General features: G+C 39.4%; 1 protein-coding gene across 5 annotated transcripts in view; it reads left to right on the forward strand.

The window, feature by feature from the left end:
• Positions 1-1,168: 1,168 nt before the first annotated feature.
• Positions 1,169-21,185, forward strand: part of LTBP1 (latent transforming growth factor beta binding protein 1) — a 101,580-nt gene continuing 81,563 nt past the window's right edge. For 4 of the 5 annotated variants that reach the window (XM_010146072.1, XM_010146073.1, XM_010146074.1 and 1 more), the window contains exons 1-3: positions 1,170-1,392; positions 3,534-3,811; positions 16,513-16,615. In XM_010146072.1, the coding sequence (XP_010144374.1) occupies positions 1,185-1,392; positions 3,534-3,811; positions 16,513-16,615 (589 nt within the window). In that variant the 5' untranslated portion in view covers positions 1,170-1,184. Of the gene's footprint in view, positions 1,393-3,533; positions 3,812-16,512; positions 16,616-21,185 lie in introns of all 5 variants that reach the window. The other variant, XM_010146071.1, reaches the window with a different exon arrangement.

Genomic DNA, 21,185 nt, shown 5'->3' on the forward strand with positions numbered 1-21,185 from the left:
TAGTGATAGTCTGTGGTTGTCCAGAGATTGCATCACTTGGAATAATAAGCGCTAGGTTCCTAATTACCTTGCATTATTTACAGTTTCACGTTCTTATTGTAATGCAATATAGACCAAGCAGTACCAATTCAGCTCTAATTACTGTGAAGTCTCGATTTTTATTTATTTATTTTTACAGTCAGAATCTTATCTTAAAGTTGACAAATGGATATGATACGCTATTTCTCAAAAAAAAAAAAAATCTTTTTTTTCTGAAAAAATTGCTTTGGTTTGTCTTGAACAAAAACTTAAGTTATTTTTCCTGTTGTTTTTACATCAGTTCTTGAAAATGTTGACAGTTCAGCTAGATTACGGTTGATTATAAAGTCCTGCATCATATTTTTAGAAAGTGCTGGACCCTAGCTGTTGTTGTTTAAGTCTCTAAGTTAACAAATATTTTTCATTTGATGTTGACATTTTTCATATTTCGTCTGGTAGTTTATAACGCTGTAAATGTGCAAGTACTAGCTGGCACAGAAGTAATTACCCTTGTCTTTATAGTTGAGTTAAAATATTTCATACTTTGTAATTTGTGTCATTTGAGTAGAATCTCTCAGTGTTTTTATGATCTGCATGGATGAGTATACAAATTAGCTTTTTTTTTATCTGAGAGATAAACGTTAAACAAAAATCTAGATACTCAGTAAGACATGGTTTTCTGGAGATCAACTAAGGCTTACAGTGAAAATGGAAAACTTATCCCCAGTACTGTCTACTCTTGTCTCTGGTGAGGTTTTCCCCAGTCTTCCAGGGAAGCGTAGGAGGTTCAGGATCTTCAGAGATGCGAGGATGACTAGATAAGAATACCTGTACTGAAGTGTGAATAAGAGGTGCAGCTAGGCAACATATTAATTTAGCATCTTGCTTAATAGCGTAACAAAATAAAACTGGTGGGATTTCTAAGGGAAGAATGCGCTTGCTGTGTTTGTCATGGGGAGATGATGTGATCCAGGCAGAGGCCACAAGGAGGGCAAGGGAAGTGGTTCTACCATAAGGTAACTGAAAGTGCATGTCAGATGTCAGAAGAGGAAACAGCCTCAGCCCTGTTCCTTTCTGTGTGATATGTGGTCAGATTAATTAATACTAAAGTAATTAACAAAATTTTTCTTTCTGTTTTCATTTCAGTTATTTGCCACCTTCCATGCATGAATGGAGGCCAGTGTAGCTCTAGAGATAAATGCCAGTGCCCTCCTAATTACACTGGTAAACTTTGTCAGATCCCTGTGCAGACTGCCAATACTCCAAAACTGTATCATCACCCACAACAGGTGAACAAGGCTGTAGGACAATCACAAATTGTCCACTCTACTCATACTTTACCACTGACGATGTCTGGACAGCAAGGTGCAAAAGGTAACCTTTTTCTTGATAGATATTTTTTCATTTGGAGTTGATTTTAGTAACTAATTTTGGGCATCTAACCAGTAGTGATAGTGATCTGTCTACGCAATTTGAATCCTGACACTACAACTTGAATTGTGAGCTCACCAGAATGACTGGGAAGTGTGTTGCTTAGTGACTGAAATAACAACAGTGCTATTGAGAAGAGTTTATAGCTAAATATTCTTCACTTAACAATGGAATTTAATGCAGGTTGCAGAGTCAAAGGATAATGTAGGGGGCTTCTTCCAGGAGTGTGGATGTGTCCAAAAGGAGAATGATGGTGGCTGGGCAGAGTCCATAAATTGCAGTATACCTGGATAGAAAGTTGCAGGTGATTCCATGGTTACTAGTACAGAGAAGAGACAAAGGTTTTCAACATTACAAAATTTAAATCTTATGTAAAAAATACAGTCCATGTTTCTCTTTGTTACATCATTTGGTAGAGTCCTGTAAGTTAATTTAGTGGTGAACTTTTAAATGTAGATAGGCTGTGATATGAGTCAGTTAAACAGAACATTTTTTCCAGGTCATATAACAATATCATAGAAAAAAATGGTAAGGATTTCCTATTACTAATGCTGTGAAGAAGGCAGAGAATCAGAAACAAGAAAAAACGGTGATGTTAATAAAATTTTGCCCAGTCAAAGAAAGTTCAGTCAGCTTTAGGTTTCAGTTTTTCCCACTGATTTTTTTAAAAAAAAAGCAGAGAATCAGAAACAAGAAAAAACGGTGATGTTAATAAAATTTTGCCCAGTCAAAGAAAGTTCAGTCAGCTTTAGGTTTCAGTTTTTCCCACTGATTTTTTTTTTATAGAGTGACAAGTTCTGATGACCTTGAAGAGAAGTGTTGAATTTGTTTCCTGTGTCTCTTGGTAGCATTTTGTGTGGGTGAGATCCCGTCCGTAGGGAGAGACCTCTGTAATTCAGTTCTCAACATATGAATTAATGTGAATTTTGTTTGATTGAATTGCCAGATTGTAAAACTACCCTCAACAAGAAAAGTCAATCACCTCGCCAAGATTGCTACCTCTGAATTGAACCAAAATATATGGGGGAAAGATATGAGAAGGCTCACTTACTGGAAACTAGTTCCTGAATAACACTGCTAAAAGAGACCAAACTCTGTATGTTTATGATAAATATAATCTAATGTAGTAGTTCTGTCTGTCACATAGCTGTGAATGAAGTGTTGACAGTATCCTCCTGGAAACACAATATTTTATAAATGCTTTTGAGTATCCGCTTTGTCTTTTCAATGGATTTGTTCACTAGGGACCTGCTACACAGTCCACTGGGAAATAGTTTCCGATAACACGTTCGAGTATTAGTCCCTAAAGCTCCCCAGAACTTTCCTGACTCTGACTTCTGAACTTTTCTGACACACTACCACCCCCCCAATAATAATTTGAGTTACATGTTTAAAGGGCATTTTGTGTTTCAATGAAAAGAGGCTTGAAGCTCATAAACAGTTCTATGTGCGTTATGTTTACTTAAAACTACAACTGTATTTAAAAATGGAAGTATCTGAAAAACATTTCCTCCCTTTTTATCTGCCAAATCCTGAATTCAAAGTTCAGTGAAGGGAGTGGTGATTTTTAGATGGTTGAGGTGCTGGCAACTCTTGCAGGGGCAAATTTGGGATTTGGCAGGTATATAAATGTGAAGGGATGAAATCTGAAGCTTTTTCTGTGTTCCAGAGAAAGATGATGGGTCTGAAAAAGAAATAAAGTTTCCTATATATCCAAAAAGAATCCAGTAGAGTTTGAAATCTGGAACTTTAAATTGGATTCCTACTACATAGTGTGACCACAAATATTAATGTCACACTACCCAATTTGGACATCCATGTTTATGCAGCAGTTTTTACAACCCTGTAATGTCATTCTTTCCTGTGTGAACAATTTTTTCATCATCTTGCTTCGTTAGTGAGACTGTGTTCTTTCAGCCTTCCCTTTAACCTCCAAATTTGGGCTTTATTTATATTTCAGTCGCTTCAAGGCACTCTATAAAAGTTGTAATGTACAAAAAAGAAATGTCTTAGACATGCCTAAGGTTTTTTTTACATATGCTATTACAAATTTTTCTTACGTGTTTTTCCTTCAATTGTTTTAGTGAAGTACCCTCCTAACATAGTGAATATCCACGTGAAACATCCCCCTGAAGCCTCAGTTCAGATCCATCAAGTTTCGAGAATTGACAGCACGTCTACAGGACAAAAAGCGAAAGTACCTCAGCCAGTACATCCACAGGTCTCTTACCAAGGTCTTCCATATCAGAAGACCCAGAAAGGACATACTACTTATACAAATCAACAACCCATTCCTCATATGTTTCCTGTTTCAGTTAAAACTCAGCTTGGGCGCTGCTTCCAGGAGACTATTGGGACACAGGTAAGAAATGGTTGCTAAGGCTTGTGAGACAGGTAGCTTTAAAACTATTTCAAAAGAGTGAAAAAAATGACATTCTTCTCCAAAAGAAAATTATTTTAAGAATGTATTTTTTTTACAAAATAACTTGTTTCTGAACCTCGTTCTCCTTCAACCTAGTGTATTTTCTGCAGACTTGGATCCCTGACATTCTGATTTCAGTTATTCTGGCCATAACTTCTCCAGTTATAAGCTATTTCTCCAGATAAAAACCCATAGCTTAAATCGTATCTCTCTCACTCCTGATTGAACAGCTAAGGTTACACCATCTTCCACAGCTTGTACTGTCCTTCAGTTTCGTGAATGTCTTTGCATGTGTATCTCAACAGGCAGTGTTTTTTAAGGAGTTGCACTTTTCATTGAAATTCCTATCCAACAACTTCATATGTTTTACAGTGTTGTAGTTTAATGTTTTGAATCTATTCGAATGTGGCTATCGAATGGGATAGAAAAAATTGTGAAGCCAATTGAGTGTTCAGTTTAAAATAATATATTCACATCAGGCTTTACATATGACTATTTAAAATTGCCTATCATCTTTCAGCCCTTGAAAGCATTTTAATAAGTGACTCAATTACCATTTTTACGTATTTGCATGTATGTGAATATATAGAGAGAGTTAAAAAATCAACATGTGAAGAGGTCATAGAAAAGTTAGTAACATCCTGTTACTTATTGCTTGTCACCTGACCAAAATTTAACTTTTTAGATCTAATTATTTTTAAGCTGAATGTATGCCTCAGTCTGAAATTTTGTGGGAGGTTTCTGAAGAATCAATCACTTTTTTTGAGGGATGATGTTAGAGAAGTAATATGTTGTTTATTCAGGCTAAAAAAATGATTCACAACTGTTTCATTGAAGATTTGGATTGTCTGTATGTTTCAAAGTAGAAACTTAAGTTTATCGCAAAGGTCACTCTGCGTTTGGTCCTTCTAGTAACATGCACCCAAAGTTAGCCAATTTTCAAGCATCTAAAAATGTATCTATTTCCAATATACTCCACAAACATCTGTCAGATATTGGCAGCAGAGTTCTCCGAAGACTCCACCTGCACAGGGCATGATCTCTCTTCCCCTCACAGGGACAGACTCGTCATCCCTGAAGTGAGGGACTGAAGCAAAATCTTTCTTCTAGCTGTAAGTGAATGCTGTGATGACAAGTGTTAGAACTGACAGCAAGGAAATCTTTTCATGGCTCCCAAGCAGCACACATAAGCCCCAAACCCCACCCCACTCCCACCCCACCCTGGCCAAAAAAAACAAGAAAAAAGAAAGGAAGAGACCTAACTCACAAAGAGACAAGGAACTTTGGAGAGGATCGGTGATGGGGAACAGGCATGAGCAGAAGCAGGATGCAGGGTGAGTGTAATGTAGGTGGCAGATCCCAAGACAGTTACCTTCTGGAATCTCAAACTGAAATTCCAGTTCCTTAGTTTGTTATCCTCTGACGGCTCGAAAGAACTGACTTCTTCCTGTAAGCCATTTTTCTCTTTTTCTTTCAGTGATTGGCTTCTACAGCATGTTCAAATGAAAGTTCATGGATTTTCCATGATAAAATGAAGCAAGGCCTGCGTCAAACAACCATTTCTCTGTATTTCCTAAGAATAAGAGATGTCACAAACATGGCATTATAATATGCAATCATAAAATTCTGGAAATAATTATGATAATCAATAGTCGTTTCTTATTTATTTGTATTTCTATTTTCCCTATATACAGGGGAAGACAAAGTTCATTCCTTGATTGTAGGCTTGACAGTGGGTTCTGCACCTTTTATGTCTTGCCTCTTTCTTATGCTTGATCAGTTTCCTGCCTTTCTTTCAGCTGCATGGATGAGTGAGTTATTCAGAATGCCATCTCCAAAACTTTCAGTGTCCTATCCATGGCCCTCACGTTATATTGATTTTAAAACTAAACTTTACTCATGGCTGAATGGAAAAGAGTAACATGCTCCTTTTAAAGGGAGAGAAAGGGAAAATACATTTGTGTTGTCCTCATGCCTGACTTGGAATCCCAGTAAATGCACTACTGTCTCCAATTTTTATAATTTTTTTTCAGTATTCCCATGGAAAAATGTGTCTTTGTAGTGCTCTCAAGAAACGGTAGTGCTTTCTACTTTAGAACAATGACTGTTCTCTCTCTTTTTTTTTTTTAAATGACCTTTTCAGTGTCAATCTTGGAGAAGAATATAGTAAGGACTCCAGAGGCCTTTTGTTACTTAATTTAATGGCTCAGTTTAGAAGTGGAGTTGTAGTGTGGCATTTTGTACAGCATTCGTTTATCAGAGGCCTTTTGTTATTTAATTTAATGGCTCAGTTTAGAAGTGGAGCTGTAGTGTGGCATTTTGTACAGCATTCGTTTAAGACCTTGCAATAAATGTAGATTTAGGTGACTCATTCATCTTTCAAATTTGAACCCAAAATGTTAATATGTTTTTCCAGCAGTCAGACAATGCATATTAATTATGCATTATGCAAAATATGTTAAACATACCATGAACAGGGGAAGACAATTTTTTTGTTGTTGTTGTTCAACTCTTACATAGATGTCTTCTAAAAGAATTTGGTTTTCTGTTTCTTTGATATTTGCTTTGCAAAATATGAGGGTTCTCTTTATTTGTTCAGTTGGTATGCTAAACTCAGATTTCCCTATTAGTAGCAATGTGTTACAAGTCCTTTCAGGAGTTTATGCTGGATTATTTTCATATCTGTACTTTTTTCAACAATCATCAGTGTTTATACATTTTTTTGCAGGGTGGATTGTATATTTGGCTTTAGAAATGTTCTATTAAATAGCCTGGGATCAGAGGTGACTTCACTCTCTATAGAGTAGATTGATGGAAGGATGTGTGTGTGACCTCTTGTAGGCAAATCAAGCAAGTTAACAGAGACTTTCCTGGACTTACTTTTGGTCCAGGATAAAAGCACAGGATAAAAATGGTATCACAATCTCTACTCTGGTTTTCTGTGTGCATAACCTCTACCATACTGTTTCTCTCCCTCTCTTGTTCTTTCCTTCTTTGAATTTCAACTGGTTTTCAATTACAGGTCCTCTGATTTTAATGCTTCAGTTTTTGCACAGCCTTCTGAGGAGTACTTCTCATCTGCCAACACATTCTTCCTCATCATGGCTTGGCTTCGCAAACAAGGATCTGGGAAGGGCTTTTCCCACGCTCACTGCAAGTGATGAGTGCACCCTTCGGGGCTGCGCGGTGGATTTTTTAGGTGAGGCGCAGCGTGCGTGGAACTGGCTCCACCCTTTACACCTGAGGTTCATCTGCCAGGGCCTGGTGAGCTTGGACGGTGACAGTGAAGTCCTCGGGTCATAGGTTTGGTTAGAGTGTCCTTCTCTTAGATGATGGATGCCTTACAGGGCTAAACGAGCTCCATCTGCCCGGGTTTGGAGTCAGAGTTGTCCTTCTCCTAGGATGGCTGCCCGAAGGCTAGTGAGCCCATCCTGCCCGTGGACACACTGTGTCTGACCCTTCAGCTGAGACCTGTCTGGCTTGGGAGACCCCACCGGAGGCACATGCCACCACCAGCACAGCTCTCAACCCCACAAGGGCACGCAAGCTCCTTCCCCACGGCAAGGGGGTGCCCGTGAAAGAGTCGCTGCTCTACCTCCGGACATCACAGACCCGGGACGGGGCGGCCGGAGCCTGCCCAGAATGGGAGTCCTGGAGCATTCTTCCTCACCACACCTTAGCTAAATTCCTTTAATGTATCTCATTCAAAAATGGAAGTTCTGCAAAAACAGTAAGATAGTTGCTGTACTCAAATCCCAAGACAGCCAGAGCATGTTTTCTGCAGTGCACTTACTGTTACAGTTAGCAGCTGGAGCCACCCTGCCTGAACTGAAGCTTGGAGGACATTGTGCCACAGATAGTTGAAGAATCTGTTTGTATTCTGAGGCCTCTGATCACTCCTAATATACAACACAGAAATTCTTCTAGACCTGTTACTCTCAGTTGTCTGTAGGATCATAAAAGACTATAACCAAAGGCAGGAACCACGAGAAAAGGGTAGTAAAAGATGTGTGAAAAGATGTCAGTCTACAAGCTTAGAGGACAGGAAGAGAGAGAGAGAGAGAGAGAGAGGCTAGAAGAATGCATTTTCCCAGTTTAATTGGAATAGATAAAGATGTATGATTTCATAAATACATACACACTTGTATGTATGTACTGCTTAATCGTGACTGTTTTCTGAAGTGTCCTCAGCATTGGGAAATAAAGTGGAAAGAGCAATTATAAAAGTAGTGTTAATATTTCCATTTTCAAAAAGTAATACAGGAAGCAAATAGTGTTCTGGATGGTTCTCTTTTCTACTCACGTCAATTCAGTATTCTGGACTGCCTCTCTTTTCTCCGAGTGGAACACTTTGAATGATCATTGCTCCCGGATAGAATCATAGAATGGTTTGGGTTGGAAGCGACCTTAAGGATCATCTAGTTCCAACTCCTCCGCCATGGGCAGAGACACCTTCCACTAGACCAGGTTGAACACTTCCAGGTTGGTGGGCATCCACTTCATCCTATCACAACACTCCCTGATAAAAAGTACCTCCTCATCTTTCCTGTAGGCCCCCTTAAGACAAAAATCCCAGTGAAGATGGAGAACGGTAGATTCCTGGAAAACACTTTGTTATGGTGCCTTCAAAAGCTAGAGACTGTGTGTGGTGTCCTGCAAGATCCTTTACAATCACGTAGTTCTGTGTTTCTGAAATCCAAGGAGTCGGTTGTCTTAGACCACTGATTCTCAAAATCCTATTCAAAAAGCAAGCAAATAGAGAAGAGAAAAAATAATCTTCCTTAATTCCTCCTCTTAAGATGCTTTTCATTTTAATTCTAAGAAAAATGCCTTTATTATGACATGGAATATCTTGTTATTTCCCCAAATATTCCTACAGTGTCAGTAGTGCACCCAGTAGAGATTGCGTTGGTAGTCTTGAGCCCTATTAATTTTGCATATGGTTACTTTGCATTTAAATTGAGAAAACAATGCAGGTGCCTATCATCTATCAACATGCATATAAAAATAATTAAGCATTGCTTTTCTTCCCCCCTTGAGATCAGGTTGAAATGTCTACTAAGTATATTCATGTGCTTTCCTATGGTTACTGCATTTCAGTATTTTGGCTAGGAAAGTATTTTTTCTGAAAATTGATTTGGCCTCTTCTTTGCTTAACTGTAAAGAGAGAGGCATTTTTTGCAAAGCAGCAAGAAATTGGAGAAGCTGGTATTTCTAAATTTCTCTGAAGCAGGCTGTTTCTCACTAGATTCGGAAGTAATGCTTGTTCTCTTCAGCAGATATTTTTGAGTATCAGTTTTACCAAAGGAGAGTTCTGGTGATCTCAGCACCTATAACTTAAAAACAAAATGAAACAGAGTTGTTACTCTAAAGAGAGACAGGTAGTGAAGTTGCTTACCTGGCTGAAGGCAACATTTGCCAAAACATCCAGAAGAGAAGTTGGCTGAGAAGTCATGATGCTTGTTCGTTCCTCCTCAGTTGTGCTGGTGTAACTACTGAGAACAGTTGGACTGCTCTCTAAAATGATCGCTGAAAGAATTTTAAAAATGCTGTCTTCTGATCCTCCCGTTTTTCTTGGGGTGTTTTGAATTCCGGTCAGTTCCAGGTTGCAGTGTTCAGGGTATATGTTCCGCTCCTCACTTGTCAGTTGTTTGCTGAATGATCTTTGTGCTTCCCTTGCAAATTACTTTGAAAGGTGTTGCAGAAAAGGTCCATACTTGTTACAGCTTCATTGAGAAGGATGCCAGAATTGTTCTGGTATTGAAAAGTGAAATTTGATGTATTACCATAATACTTTGGAAAATATTAGATTAAAGAAAATCAAAATGTACCACCTATAACAGACAGTAGAAGCATGTTTTGATAGATTTTTTAAATAAAATAAATTAGAGCTAAATAACATTAATGGTGAACACTAGTAAATACTATTTAAAATTACTGGAAATCTTTCATTTCGTCAAAATCCTCACATACACATGCAAATGTGTTTCAAATGCTGTTTAGTTCTGATAAATGACAAGTATGTCTGATAAACAGATGTTAGTTGATCAGCAGACCTCCAAGACTCCCGTTCTTGGCAGGCCCCGGCCGCCCATGCCCGGGTCTGTGATGTCCGGAGGTGGAGCAGTGACTCTTTCACGGGTACCCCCTTGCCGTGGGGAAGGAGCTTGCGTGCCCTTGTGAGGTTGAGAGCTGTGCTGGTGGTGGCATGTGCCTCCAGTGGGGTCTCCCAGGCCAGACAGGTCTCAGCTGAAGGGTCAGACACAGTGTGTCCACGGGCAGGATGGGCTCACTAGCCTTCGGGCAGCCATCCTAGGAGAAGGACAACTCTGACTCCAAACCCGGGCAGATGGAGCTCGTTTAGCCCTGTAAGGCATCCATCATCTAAGAGAAGGACACTCTAACCAAACCTACGACCCGAGAACTTCGCTGTCACCGTCCAAGCTCGCTGGGCCCTGGCAGATGAGCCTCAGGTGTAAAGGGTGGAGCCAGTTCCGCGCACGCTGCGCCTCACCTAAAAAATCCACCGCGCAGCCCCGAAGGGTGCTTATCGCTTGCAGTGAGCGTGGGAAAACCCTTCCCAGATCTTCGTTCATGAAGCCAAGCCATGATGATGAGTTGATCAGCATCTTCAGTGGGATCAAATAATGTCTTTTACGGGAAATGTTTTAGTTTGAACAACACCATTCTCTCTGCTGTTGGACTTGGTAGAATACAAAGTATTCACCACTGTTAGGTGGCAGCTAGAAAGTCAGAAATTGTCAGCATCGTATCATGATAAAGATTCTGACTGCAAATTATTAAGCATTTATTTAACTTGATTCAGCCAAGAGTGTATGCGGATTATATACTTAATTTTGAGAATATACATAAAGTTTTTAGGAACTCAAAGTTTTTAGGAGCTCAGATCATCAATTAATTTTTCACAATGAGAAATATTAAACCAAGGCATCAAAGTTTTTGACTTAGAAATCAGAGCAGCAAAATGTATTGATAGCTCTTATCGCATTACTGAATGTATTGATACTACTGTATGCATATGGTTGTAGTGTATGTAGTCTTGAGGCAGTGACAGTAGTAATACATCAGCTGAAATTATTCATTCAACTTTATAAATATCTCTGTTGAACTTTAGATTTAACAAAACATTTCGTGCGGAGATAAACTTCAGGTATTTTCATTTTGTGACAGGTTTTTGAAATGAACTTCCTTATTTATATTCTTTAGGTAAGAAAAATGATACAAGTAAAATTCTGTGCTTCATACTGGTACTCTTTCTCTTAGAGCACTTTAAAAACCTTTTTTTTTTCTTTAGAATAGTCTTAAAAATACCATCTCATAAAATAAAATAACTGTCTGGAATTCCTTGAAGCTCATGCTTTGGCTTCTGAAGTTTTTAAATAAACAGACTGTCAGAAATCAGTATGGATTAATTTCCAGGATTAATGCTTCATTCACAACAGATTCTTTGCAAGATCAATACGCTGAAATATCAGAAGATTAAAGATGTATCGTGTAAACACCAAACATTGTTTTAATTATTCAAATAGAAGAAAGATGGATAATTTTTAATTGCCTATGAAGAATGCTCTGCCTAAGCCAAAACAAATTCCTTACCAGTTCTTTTAGAAAGTCTGGAAGTATTTAAGTTTCTCTCCTCTGCTTCTGAGACAATGCCTGTTAGTGAGCCAGTGCTACATGCGATAATAGTCTTCATTTGTAACAACCTGTCATTCAGCTGGTCAGTAAGCTAATTAAGTACGTTAATTGTTTCAGTAATACGGTTTATTAAGTTTGAGGTTTCTTGCTGTGTTGCGTCTATAGGAAAAAAAAAAGCAGCAACAATCCAAGGTCTGTGCCTGTTGAATAGTTTACAGAAAGTTAAACAGTGTATCCATTCACTGCAGCTATTGTGGTATGCGAAATGCAGTCTTTTGAGCTGAATCCCAGAGTCATTAGCTACTAACTCGGGCAAAGCACCTATCAATTTCAATCATAGTTAATCATGTGACACTCCTTTATTTAAGTGTGTATTGTGGTTTTAACTATCAGCCCGTGACAGGGATTTGTAGATGGGTCATGCCGGAGCGGGAGCCCCAGGAAATGTGGTCTGTTGGCCAGAGTCCTCTGTGGCTGCCCTGAGACTGACTGCCAGACTGGGCTCTCTACCACATTTTACAGGGAGCTGAATAAATTCCTTCTGCTGCCTTAGCTGAGGGATTTTGAGGGTATAATCCTTCCTTTTCCCAAGCTTTGGAAAACGAATGAAACCCTGGTGGCAGTGCACAACTCAAGTACTGTTAGTGTTCCAAGACTGTGGAGATGGGGCAGAGGCTGGAGTCTGGACAGAGAAACAGAGATGATGTGGTTGGAGTAGCCTTTGTGCACCAACACAGGGTCAGACATGAGTTTTGGTCTACCAGTACTTCCTTCAGTTATATAAAATATTGGCATAGAAGGCCAGGCACGCATGGAGAAAAATATGTGGATTCAAAACAATACTTTCAGTGTCTGTTAGTGCTTTACCCAGGAAGAACTTTGTTTTATAGCAGTACCATGTGTGCCTTGTACTGCTGCTACTGCTGAGCCTCTTTCAGCACAATTGAGCTCTTTTAAACTATTTCTTCATGACTTCTTTGCTTTTGAACCAACAAGAATTGCCTCCAAATCACAAGCTTGTGACAGAAGTATCATTTATGAAAATCTGCTCGCTGTTGCAGGAGGCCTCAGGAATACAGGCTGGATTAGTTTAAAATGTGTGGGGATGATGATAGGAAAGCATAAATCTAAGCTTAGGGAATGGCATCGTCGTCTTGCATGGTGCAAGCTGTATGCTTCTGTACAAGCAGCTTCCCTGTTCATTTTAGGCTCATATTTTTGTGTTGGAGTTGTGTTGAATGGTGAGACAAACTAAAAATAGTTACGGATTCCCACAAGTGACTTTTCCCACTTCTGACTCAGAGACTGGAACAGACTGTCTGAAAAACTAATGAGGATTTCTCAGTAGTAGGAAATGGGTAAGACTTTTGAAGTGGATGGAAATTACCTAAAGGTTTTTGAGATCTGTAGAAACAGAGCTTCGGTTCATTGACATGTAAGTTTGTGAAAGGGAGGAGCATCTTAACATGCATCCTAAGAAACTAGCTGGCTAGGAAATGGTTTATGCAGTGCTGTGAGTATTGAAAGTATCTGAAGCACTATTAGATGTACCAGAGAAATCAGGATTTATTAGCCATAGATCTCTCTGCTTGGCTTAAGACTTTGCAGAGCAGTTATTTTTTCTGATGCATAGCTCCAAAATTACTCAGATCTTATACCACTAGGAACCCCATGTGGCAGTTGCTTTTCCTCACTGGCCATTTCTACAATGATCTGGCCGTTAACCAGATTATCACTGATTCATCAAGCTGTAAGTCACCATAGAGGCAGTGGGAGCAGCAGCTTTAATCATTGCCTGTTTTTACTGACAGGACTTCAAACCAGAGTTGCCAGATGACTCAAACTTTGGCATCCTTATATTTGCTCATGGTTTTTATATGGAAATTTGAAAGTTATGACTACAGAGATCATGATTTTCAGTAGAGTGCAAATGCTGTAGCACCACACCTAAACTAAAAGTGGGCTTTAGTCCATCTTTTTTCTCTCTTTTTTTTTCTTCTTCTCTTTTTACACATTTTTAATTTACTGCTGTTAAATGACACCTTTTCCATTCTGGGGAAAAAGAAAAAAGGGTCAGTTCATGATAGCACGTTGGCTTACATGTTGGTAGAGTCTTGCCTTGACACACATGAGCTGCTGGGATGTGTCCTTGAGGCTTGTGACCTTGCAGAGGAGCACTGGGTGTTAGGTAATGTACCTCACTGCCCAAATGCTTGGTTTCTGAGATCACAAGGGGAGGTGCAGCACCAGCCTTGATTCTTCCGCTTCTTTTCAGAGAGAGGAAGGTTGTAAAACTGAAGCACAATAGGGAAAGGAGGATCAAGTGCAGAGTGGTTTAGTTGACTCTCAGTGGTAGCCACAGTATACAGCTTCAGTACGTGTCTTCTCCATCTTTGAAGAAAAGCAGTTCTAGCTCTAGGAAAAGAATTGAGCAGCTTTGATTATAAAGAAAACTCAGGAGCTGTGATTATAAAGTAAAATCAGCCATCCTAGGGCATAGTCACCTGGGATGCAGGTTGAGAAACCAGCATTCTGTTAAAGATGTAACATGAATTCTTCAAGGTTTTAGGACAGCTGCTTGGATGAGCCATTATGAGTACTCTCCACTTGAAAGATTTCTGGAGTTTCTGCTCATGTACTGTAAGCCTGGGCCTGCATCCAAAAGGTGGGACTTGCTTAGGTGCTTTTCTGTTTTAACACAACCAAATACTATTTAAGCAGGGATTGTTTCTCACCCCTTGGTATCTGGGAAAATTTGTCGCAAGACCCTCTGCAGACAGTAGTGTGAAAATAGATTCCTGAAGTTGCACAACTACTGAGCAGCCTTTTTAATCCTGTTTGGCCACTATGTTCTTTGTGCTGTTCATGTGTCACCCTAAAATGAGGCTCAAAGCGCCAGTGGTGCTAACTCATGCAGGGATGATGTGCAGAGGCACACCATAGCTTTGCTGAGTTGCCCTGGTGCTAATACGGTGTTTCATGAGAGAGGCTGGTGTTCAGTGGGACAGAGGATGCTCCAGGCTGCTGGCGCATCCCCTGACAAATGTCTAAGCTTCACATGCAGTAAGTGCTGAGCTGCTGCAGGTTGTACATTAAAGTTTGATGTTTAAATGGTGAACTGGTGCTGCTTTTGATTTGTTGCTGAGATATTTCAGGAGGCGCTGGGGGAGTATTCATTAAAAGAGGGCGTGGGGTGGCTGGGGTGATGTCTTGCCAGCCCTCCCCATGCAAAGAGGGGACTCTGAGTCAGAGGGTAGCCTGCTATCCTTTCAGTAGTCACACTGTGAAGCTACACAGAGTAACTGTGCTTCAGAAACATCATTGACTCATGCGTGTCAGTATGATTAAGCACACTGGAAAAATTTTGGGAAGGTTGCAGGAAGCTGTTGGTGCCTGTCGATTTAGCATTCTGTGGAGCTGCTGGGTTACCAGCTGAAGTGAAAGCAACCACAAGGCAACAGCCTCTGCCATGGAATGAGACAGTTATCTTGGGCTGTAAGCTAAGCAGCAGTGAGCATTTGGGTCAGAGGTTTTTATGGAGGATTCACACTTCAGCACATTTTGTTTGCTGCTTTGCCTATTTATATCAGTATTCGCTTTGAAAGTGTTACAAAGTGCAGCTGTTCTGCACTTCTCTTGCGCAGTACAAGGACACTGAGGTGCTGGAGTGTGTCCAGAGAAGGGCAACAAAGCTGGTGAAGGGTCTAGAGAACAAGTCTTATGTGGAATAGCTGAGGGAACTGAGGGAGTTGTTTAGCCTGGAGAAGAGGAGGCTGAGGGTTGACCTTACCACTCTCTACAACTACCTGAAAGGAGGTTGTAGTGAGGTTGGGGTTGGTCTCCCAAGTAACAAGTGACAGGATGAGAATAAATGGCATCAAGTTGTGCCAGGGGAGTTTTAGATCGGATATTAGGAAAATTTTCTTTGCAGAAAGGGTTGTGAATCACTGGACCAGATTGCCCAGGGAAGTGGTGGAGTCCTGATCCCTGGAAGTACTTAAAAGACATGTAGATGTGGTGCTGAGGGACATGGTTTAGGGACCCTGGCAAATGCAGGTGAATGGTTGTGTTTGATAATCTTAAAGGTCTCTTCCAACCACAGTGATTCTGTGATTCGTTGTGCATTTCTGTTTTATACCTAATTGACAGGTTTAGATGTATTTTTTTAAATGTCTGCATCTCAGAAATTCATTTAAGCTTTCTTTACCATGGAAAATGGAAGAAAATTACAACAGTCCAAAACACAACTAGTACCTTGTAAGCTTCTGAAAATCAGTATTTTTATTAATAAAAATCATGAGTATGTTCTTGATCAGGGGAGAAAAAATAATTACTGTCCTCAGAAATTACTGCAAGATTAATTATTTGTGTGGGGAAAGAGACGCTTGTTTGGAATAACGTGAGCATCACTAACTTCGACTTCAGTCATCTTGTGTCCTTCAGTATCTGGGCAGCAGGATCTGTCATTATAATTTGGCAATTTTCAGTAAGTGGTCATAAACATTAAACATAAGTTGGCAGGAAGTTGGGGCTTTTTAAAAGGGAAATAACATTAGCGAAATCACAGTAAAAACTTCTTGTCTTTCTTTAAAAGAGAAAGGTATTTGAAATAATTTATACAGCTTTTTCAAAAGTGGGCAAGCACGTTTTTATGAGGAAAAAATGTAGGCAATAAGTGCCAATGGTGATTTACTACCATGGAAATACACTCACGCATTCCTGTGACATACTGTTCTCTTCTGTTTCTTTCTCCTTATTTTCAAGTTGACGCAGAGGAATATAATAATATCACCTAATTTGCTCATGCCTGTGTAGAGAGCCGTTGTAATGCATGAGCACTATTTAAGTTCAGCTAAGAGCTCCAGTGAATCTTCAGTGTTTCAGCAAGAGCTTGACTCAAGATGACTGAAGAAGAAGGTTCTACTAGAAATGAGCATCAAATAGTGTCACTAACCAAAGTATTCTTTACCTGACTATTCCAGTGTGGCAAAGCACTTCCTGGGCTTTCTAAACAAGAAGACTGCTGTGGAACCGTGGGTACTTCCTGGGGTTTTAACAAATGCCAGAAATGTCCCAAGAAGCCATGTAAGTGCTATTTTGTTGTTATTCTCTGGGTCAGTTCATGGTCTTTCTTCCCCTCTCAAGTAGTATTTGTTCTTTTCTGAAAAAAAGGAGAAAAAAAAAAAACCCAAAAGACAAGCAATCAACAACAACAAAAAAATCCCATAAAAGCGAAACCAACTAGTAGAAAGAATATGCAATGTTTTGATTAGGGACAGATGGCAGAAATGGGAATTCTCCTGCATGCCAGCAGAGTTACAATATGCAGGCACTCAGTGCAGCCAGCAAAGTTAACTTCACTGGGTTTTTTTCCCTGTCCTTCTCCTCCTCCTCTAAGCCAGTAATGCACTGTTACATTTTCTCAGTGCAGGAAAGATAATGATATTGAATCATCTTGCTTCTTCCAGCCGTATTTATTTTTTTAAAAATTTGTACAGAAATTGAAAGTTACAAAGGCGCCAGTTACTGCTTGGAGAGAATGCAGTGACCTCATGGGACTACAGATGAACTTTCAAGCTTGAAGCCAGACTTTTCCAGGCTCTAAATTATCAGTTACTTTTTTTTTTTCTTCTCTGCTCTTGAGATATCTTCCTCAACAGCTAGGCAATGACAAAGACTGTCTTCACCATTTTGTTATTATTTGACAACATATTATAATGAGAAATTTCAAAATATTTGCATGATAGGTGAAGCTAGTCTCTTAAAATTTGTGAATTATGTTATTGTTGTACAGAAATAGTAATGCTTCTCTGTCATGTTGTATTTTCATCAAAAAATGAAAGATGAGACAAGATAATGTAATCTGTTTTGCACATGGAGTGGACCTGCATTTACTGGGCTGAAAATAGTCAGAGAGTTGCAGTTATTCTTATGTGGGTCTTTTAGGCCTCTCTTATTAGTACAGATGAAAACTTTTTCGATGTTTGGACTTGTTTTAGAAGCATATTTTTGTCCGCAAGTCTTAATGTGAATGTAAATATAATTCCAGTAGAAAACCTGCTGCTAATCCGACGACTCTAATTACTCCTTCCAAAAGAGAGTCTGATATAGTCTGATCTGTGGGTTTATGAATTGGAGTATGTTTGGAGTATGTTTATCTTCTTATGTGCTTCCAAAAGAGAGCCTTCTTAGGGTCTTCGAGGGCCATAGTTAATAAAATACTCAGGTATCTACGTTTTTATTCCTGTAGCACATAAATAAAGTTTCTAACAGAGACATGCATTCTGTATTGGTGCGTGAATTGTGAAATGTGTCCTGATTTTATACTTTTCCAAAGTAGCAGCAATTTAACTACAACTGATAGTCTTGTTCATTAGAAGCGTGTGGGCACGTGGAATGTTGCTTAGTGGATGTAGGTGTGCCATGAGAAAAATAAATCACAAAAGCCTGAAATGTGCTTCAGCAAAAAATTGGTTGGAACTACTAATACAAGTTTTTGGTGCCTAGTTGAAAGGGAAGCCCCTTTGCTGTTCTTCGTAGCTCAGTTAAAACACGGGTTGTCTTAGCCCAGAGTTCACAGCAAATGACACATTGTTCAGGCAGCTGCCTGATGACAACATGCTTGGCATGATGTGAAGAGCAAGCAAACAAGGAAACACTGGGACAAATCACGTCCCCAGATGCTTCTTAGGTGGGTACAGAGAAGTGCCCAAACTCACCCTGAAACCTCTCCTGAAGGGAAGTCCACCACCCTTTTTTCGAAGCACTAAGAACAGGTTTTTTTGAAATGCTAGTGAGATGAGCGCTCTCCTCTTATTGTAAAAGCTTAGGGCTAGCACAGTTCCTCAAGATGGAATAATTCAGAGTTCCTTTATCTGCCAGAAAAACTTCTGATCTACATTTTATACCTATGAGGAGATGCCCTAACCCATAAAATGTAGAAACAATTCTTGGATCCGGACTGAGAACCCAGTCTCTTTCCCAGTGTCTTTAATTACTTAGGGTATGAGTCATGCTCACTCTTGCTTTCTGGCTCAGTCTGAAATTGGTTTTTTTTGAATGTAACTGTATGATTTCAAAAGGGACAGAGAATGTTGCCACTTGGAATAATCCTGTCCTTGTGATGAGAGCATTCCTGGAAAGTAAGGCTTTGTGTCTCCCAGACATAACGGGCTTAATTTCTCGTCTTTCTAGGTAGAAGCTCTCACTGTACATTAGTGTTTTAAGAAGGGAGTAGGGGATGGATGTGCACTATCTGGTTTTTGCACATTAAAATACAGTGTCATCTACCTCTACTTTATATCTTTGGTAGGTGCGTGTCCTTCAAGAATATTCACTGAATCTATCAGGAAGCTTCGGTAGAGATATATGTATGTTCTTAACTAGATTTGGTTTAGGAATGAATTAAGTATGATGCTATTCAATTGTGCTGTGACATGGCAATTCTGGATGGGTGCAAATGGTGAATATTCAGATGTTGAAGAACTTAAGGTGATACAATGTTGCAAGAGTTTAAGTGATCTTACATCATATTAGAATTTTATAGATGTTCAGTTTGGACTTAGGCACACCACTTGAACTTTCAAATCTGGTTTGGATCTGGGCCGAAGTGTCCTTTGGGCATAGGTGTCAAATTAAGACTCATGTAAATATCAAAGTGTTATGCTTATGTAGAGCAAATGCTTTCCAAAGATAAATGTAAATTTATGATAAGGTTTAATGAAAGTGTGAAGTGGCTGCTGCTTTTTTTTTTTCCTTCAATAATGAGAATGTTTCAGTGGTAAAAAGGATATGCATATACATGGTTTAATATATACTAAATATGCAATATGTATATGACATTAGTTGAAAAAACCTGGGAATCAAGTAGATTATTAGTGAGTTACACATAAGTGATGTCTACGGTAGTGTCTCAGCCAACAAAGTTACTCCCACATTAGTCCTGTGCAATTTTGGGCTGTCCTGATACTTCACTAAATTGGTATTACCCTTTTTATTGTAGGCTTTTTGGAAGCAAATTACTTCCTTTTGCTTTTATGGTTTTGTGCTTCATAAACTTGGTTTAAGATTGACCTGTTTTTATAATAACATGTAATCAAGTTGCATTTAACATGACCTTCTGTGGAACCCACTTCTGCAATATATTTAAGCATATACTTCAGTCTCAGGCACTGGAAAAGGTCTGACTGAAGTGAGAAATCAAGGATCTGCATGAGTTTGCATGTGTCTTGTTCCCATGGACTTAACTAAGGCTTTGTCACTTTGTGATTTAAGATGTACTTGTGTATTTTGGGTAATAGCCACTGCTCAGTCAGGGGTTCTGTCCTGGTGCAAAGTCAGTTGCCTTGGCCTGACAGGTCCCATGTCTCTAAGTTTATGGGTGATTCAGTTTTACTGAAAAACAAAACAAGAAAATTTGGAACCGATCTCCATTTTTGAGGGCTTCTGCAGAAGATGATTTTTAAGACAAAGGGCATTTCTGTGTTACATGGGGAATGCTACAATTGTTCAGGCTTCTTACTAGCAGTTAATTACAAACAGGTTATCGAAGTGAGTGAAGGGTAAGTAATGTAGGACTCCATCCAGCTCCCACATGGAGCCATCTCTGAACAAGCTCCTGACTCTACTGCGACCTGCTTATGTTGCTGCTTTTTGTAGAAGGAAGAAAACAGCTGCTAGTCAGCTGCTGTTTCCTGTTCTGTGGGGGAGTAGGAGGTTGAGCGGGGAGAGAGAGGTTAAAATCTCTGACCTCACTCCACCACTGCACTTTCTAGAGCAGCTGAGTCACCCTGGAAGGGAAAATGTGCTGCAGCACTGGAAAAGGTCTGGCATGGCTTGTGGGCTGGTCTCCATCTACAACTGGTAGAGTTCTGCTCTTCCCCTGTTTACCTCCACCAGGCTGTACTGGAGGGTACCATTCTGACCCCCCGAAAGTTTTAATGTGAATTGAATCGGGTCTGTAATGACAAAACCAGACAAGTTAGGACTTAATCAGTGCAATTACGAATCTGACTCTGCCAGCAAGAGCATTAGGAGTTTCGCTGATATTTTGGGGGAACAGGAATAGAGTAGTGCATTGCACTTTTGAAAATCTCATCATAAATTTCAACGGTCTTTACTGATGACATTGTGAAAAGATTGGAGCTGCCTTGAAAATAAATGTGTAGTTGCAACTTTACGGTGAGAGACAAAAATTTTGTATTTTAATTTGTGTTAAAATGGTTGTAGCCAATGTAAAGATAGAAAAGTATGTGTGCAAAACTCTTAAGAACATAGTTGTTTCATCACTTTTAACTATCTCTAAGGAGAATCTTAGTGTTCTAATTAAGCAATTACTTTAAATAATTCACAACAATTTGGACTAGAACTATCTCACTCCCAAAACTGCTACTCAAGATCATAACTTAAATTTTTTCTGAAGAATAGGGAAACCTTTAGAACTAACGAAAATAATTATTCATTTTTCTTTTTTTTTTCCACCTTTATAGGGAATCACCGGTTTTAAAATAAGCTGCAGGGAGAAATGTGCCATTCAGGCATTATATGTAAAGTGAAGCCAATTGAAACATTATCTCGCTCAGTTGTTCTGTCTTATTTAACAGTTTATAAATAGTAAAGATGGAAAGTAATGCTTTTTGGGTTTGGGGGGTTTTTT

Source organism: Buceros rhinoceros, unplaced genomic scaffold, assembly GCF_000710305.1.
Source record: "Buceros rhinoceros silvestris isolate BGI_N320 unplaced genomic scaffold, ASM71030v1 scaffold3602, whole genome shotgun sequence".
Classification (NCBI taxonomy): domain Eukaryota; kingdom Metazoa; phylum Chordata; class Aves; order Bucerotiformes; family Bucerotidae; genus Buceros; species Buceros rhinoceros.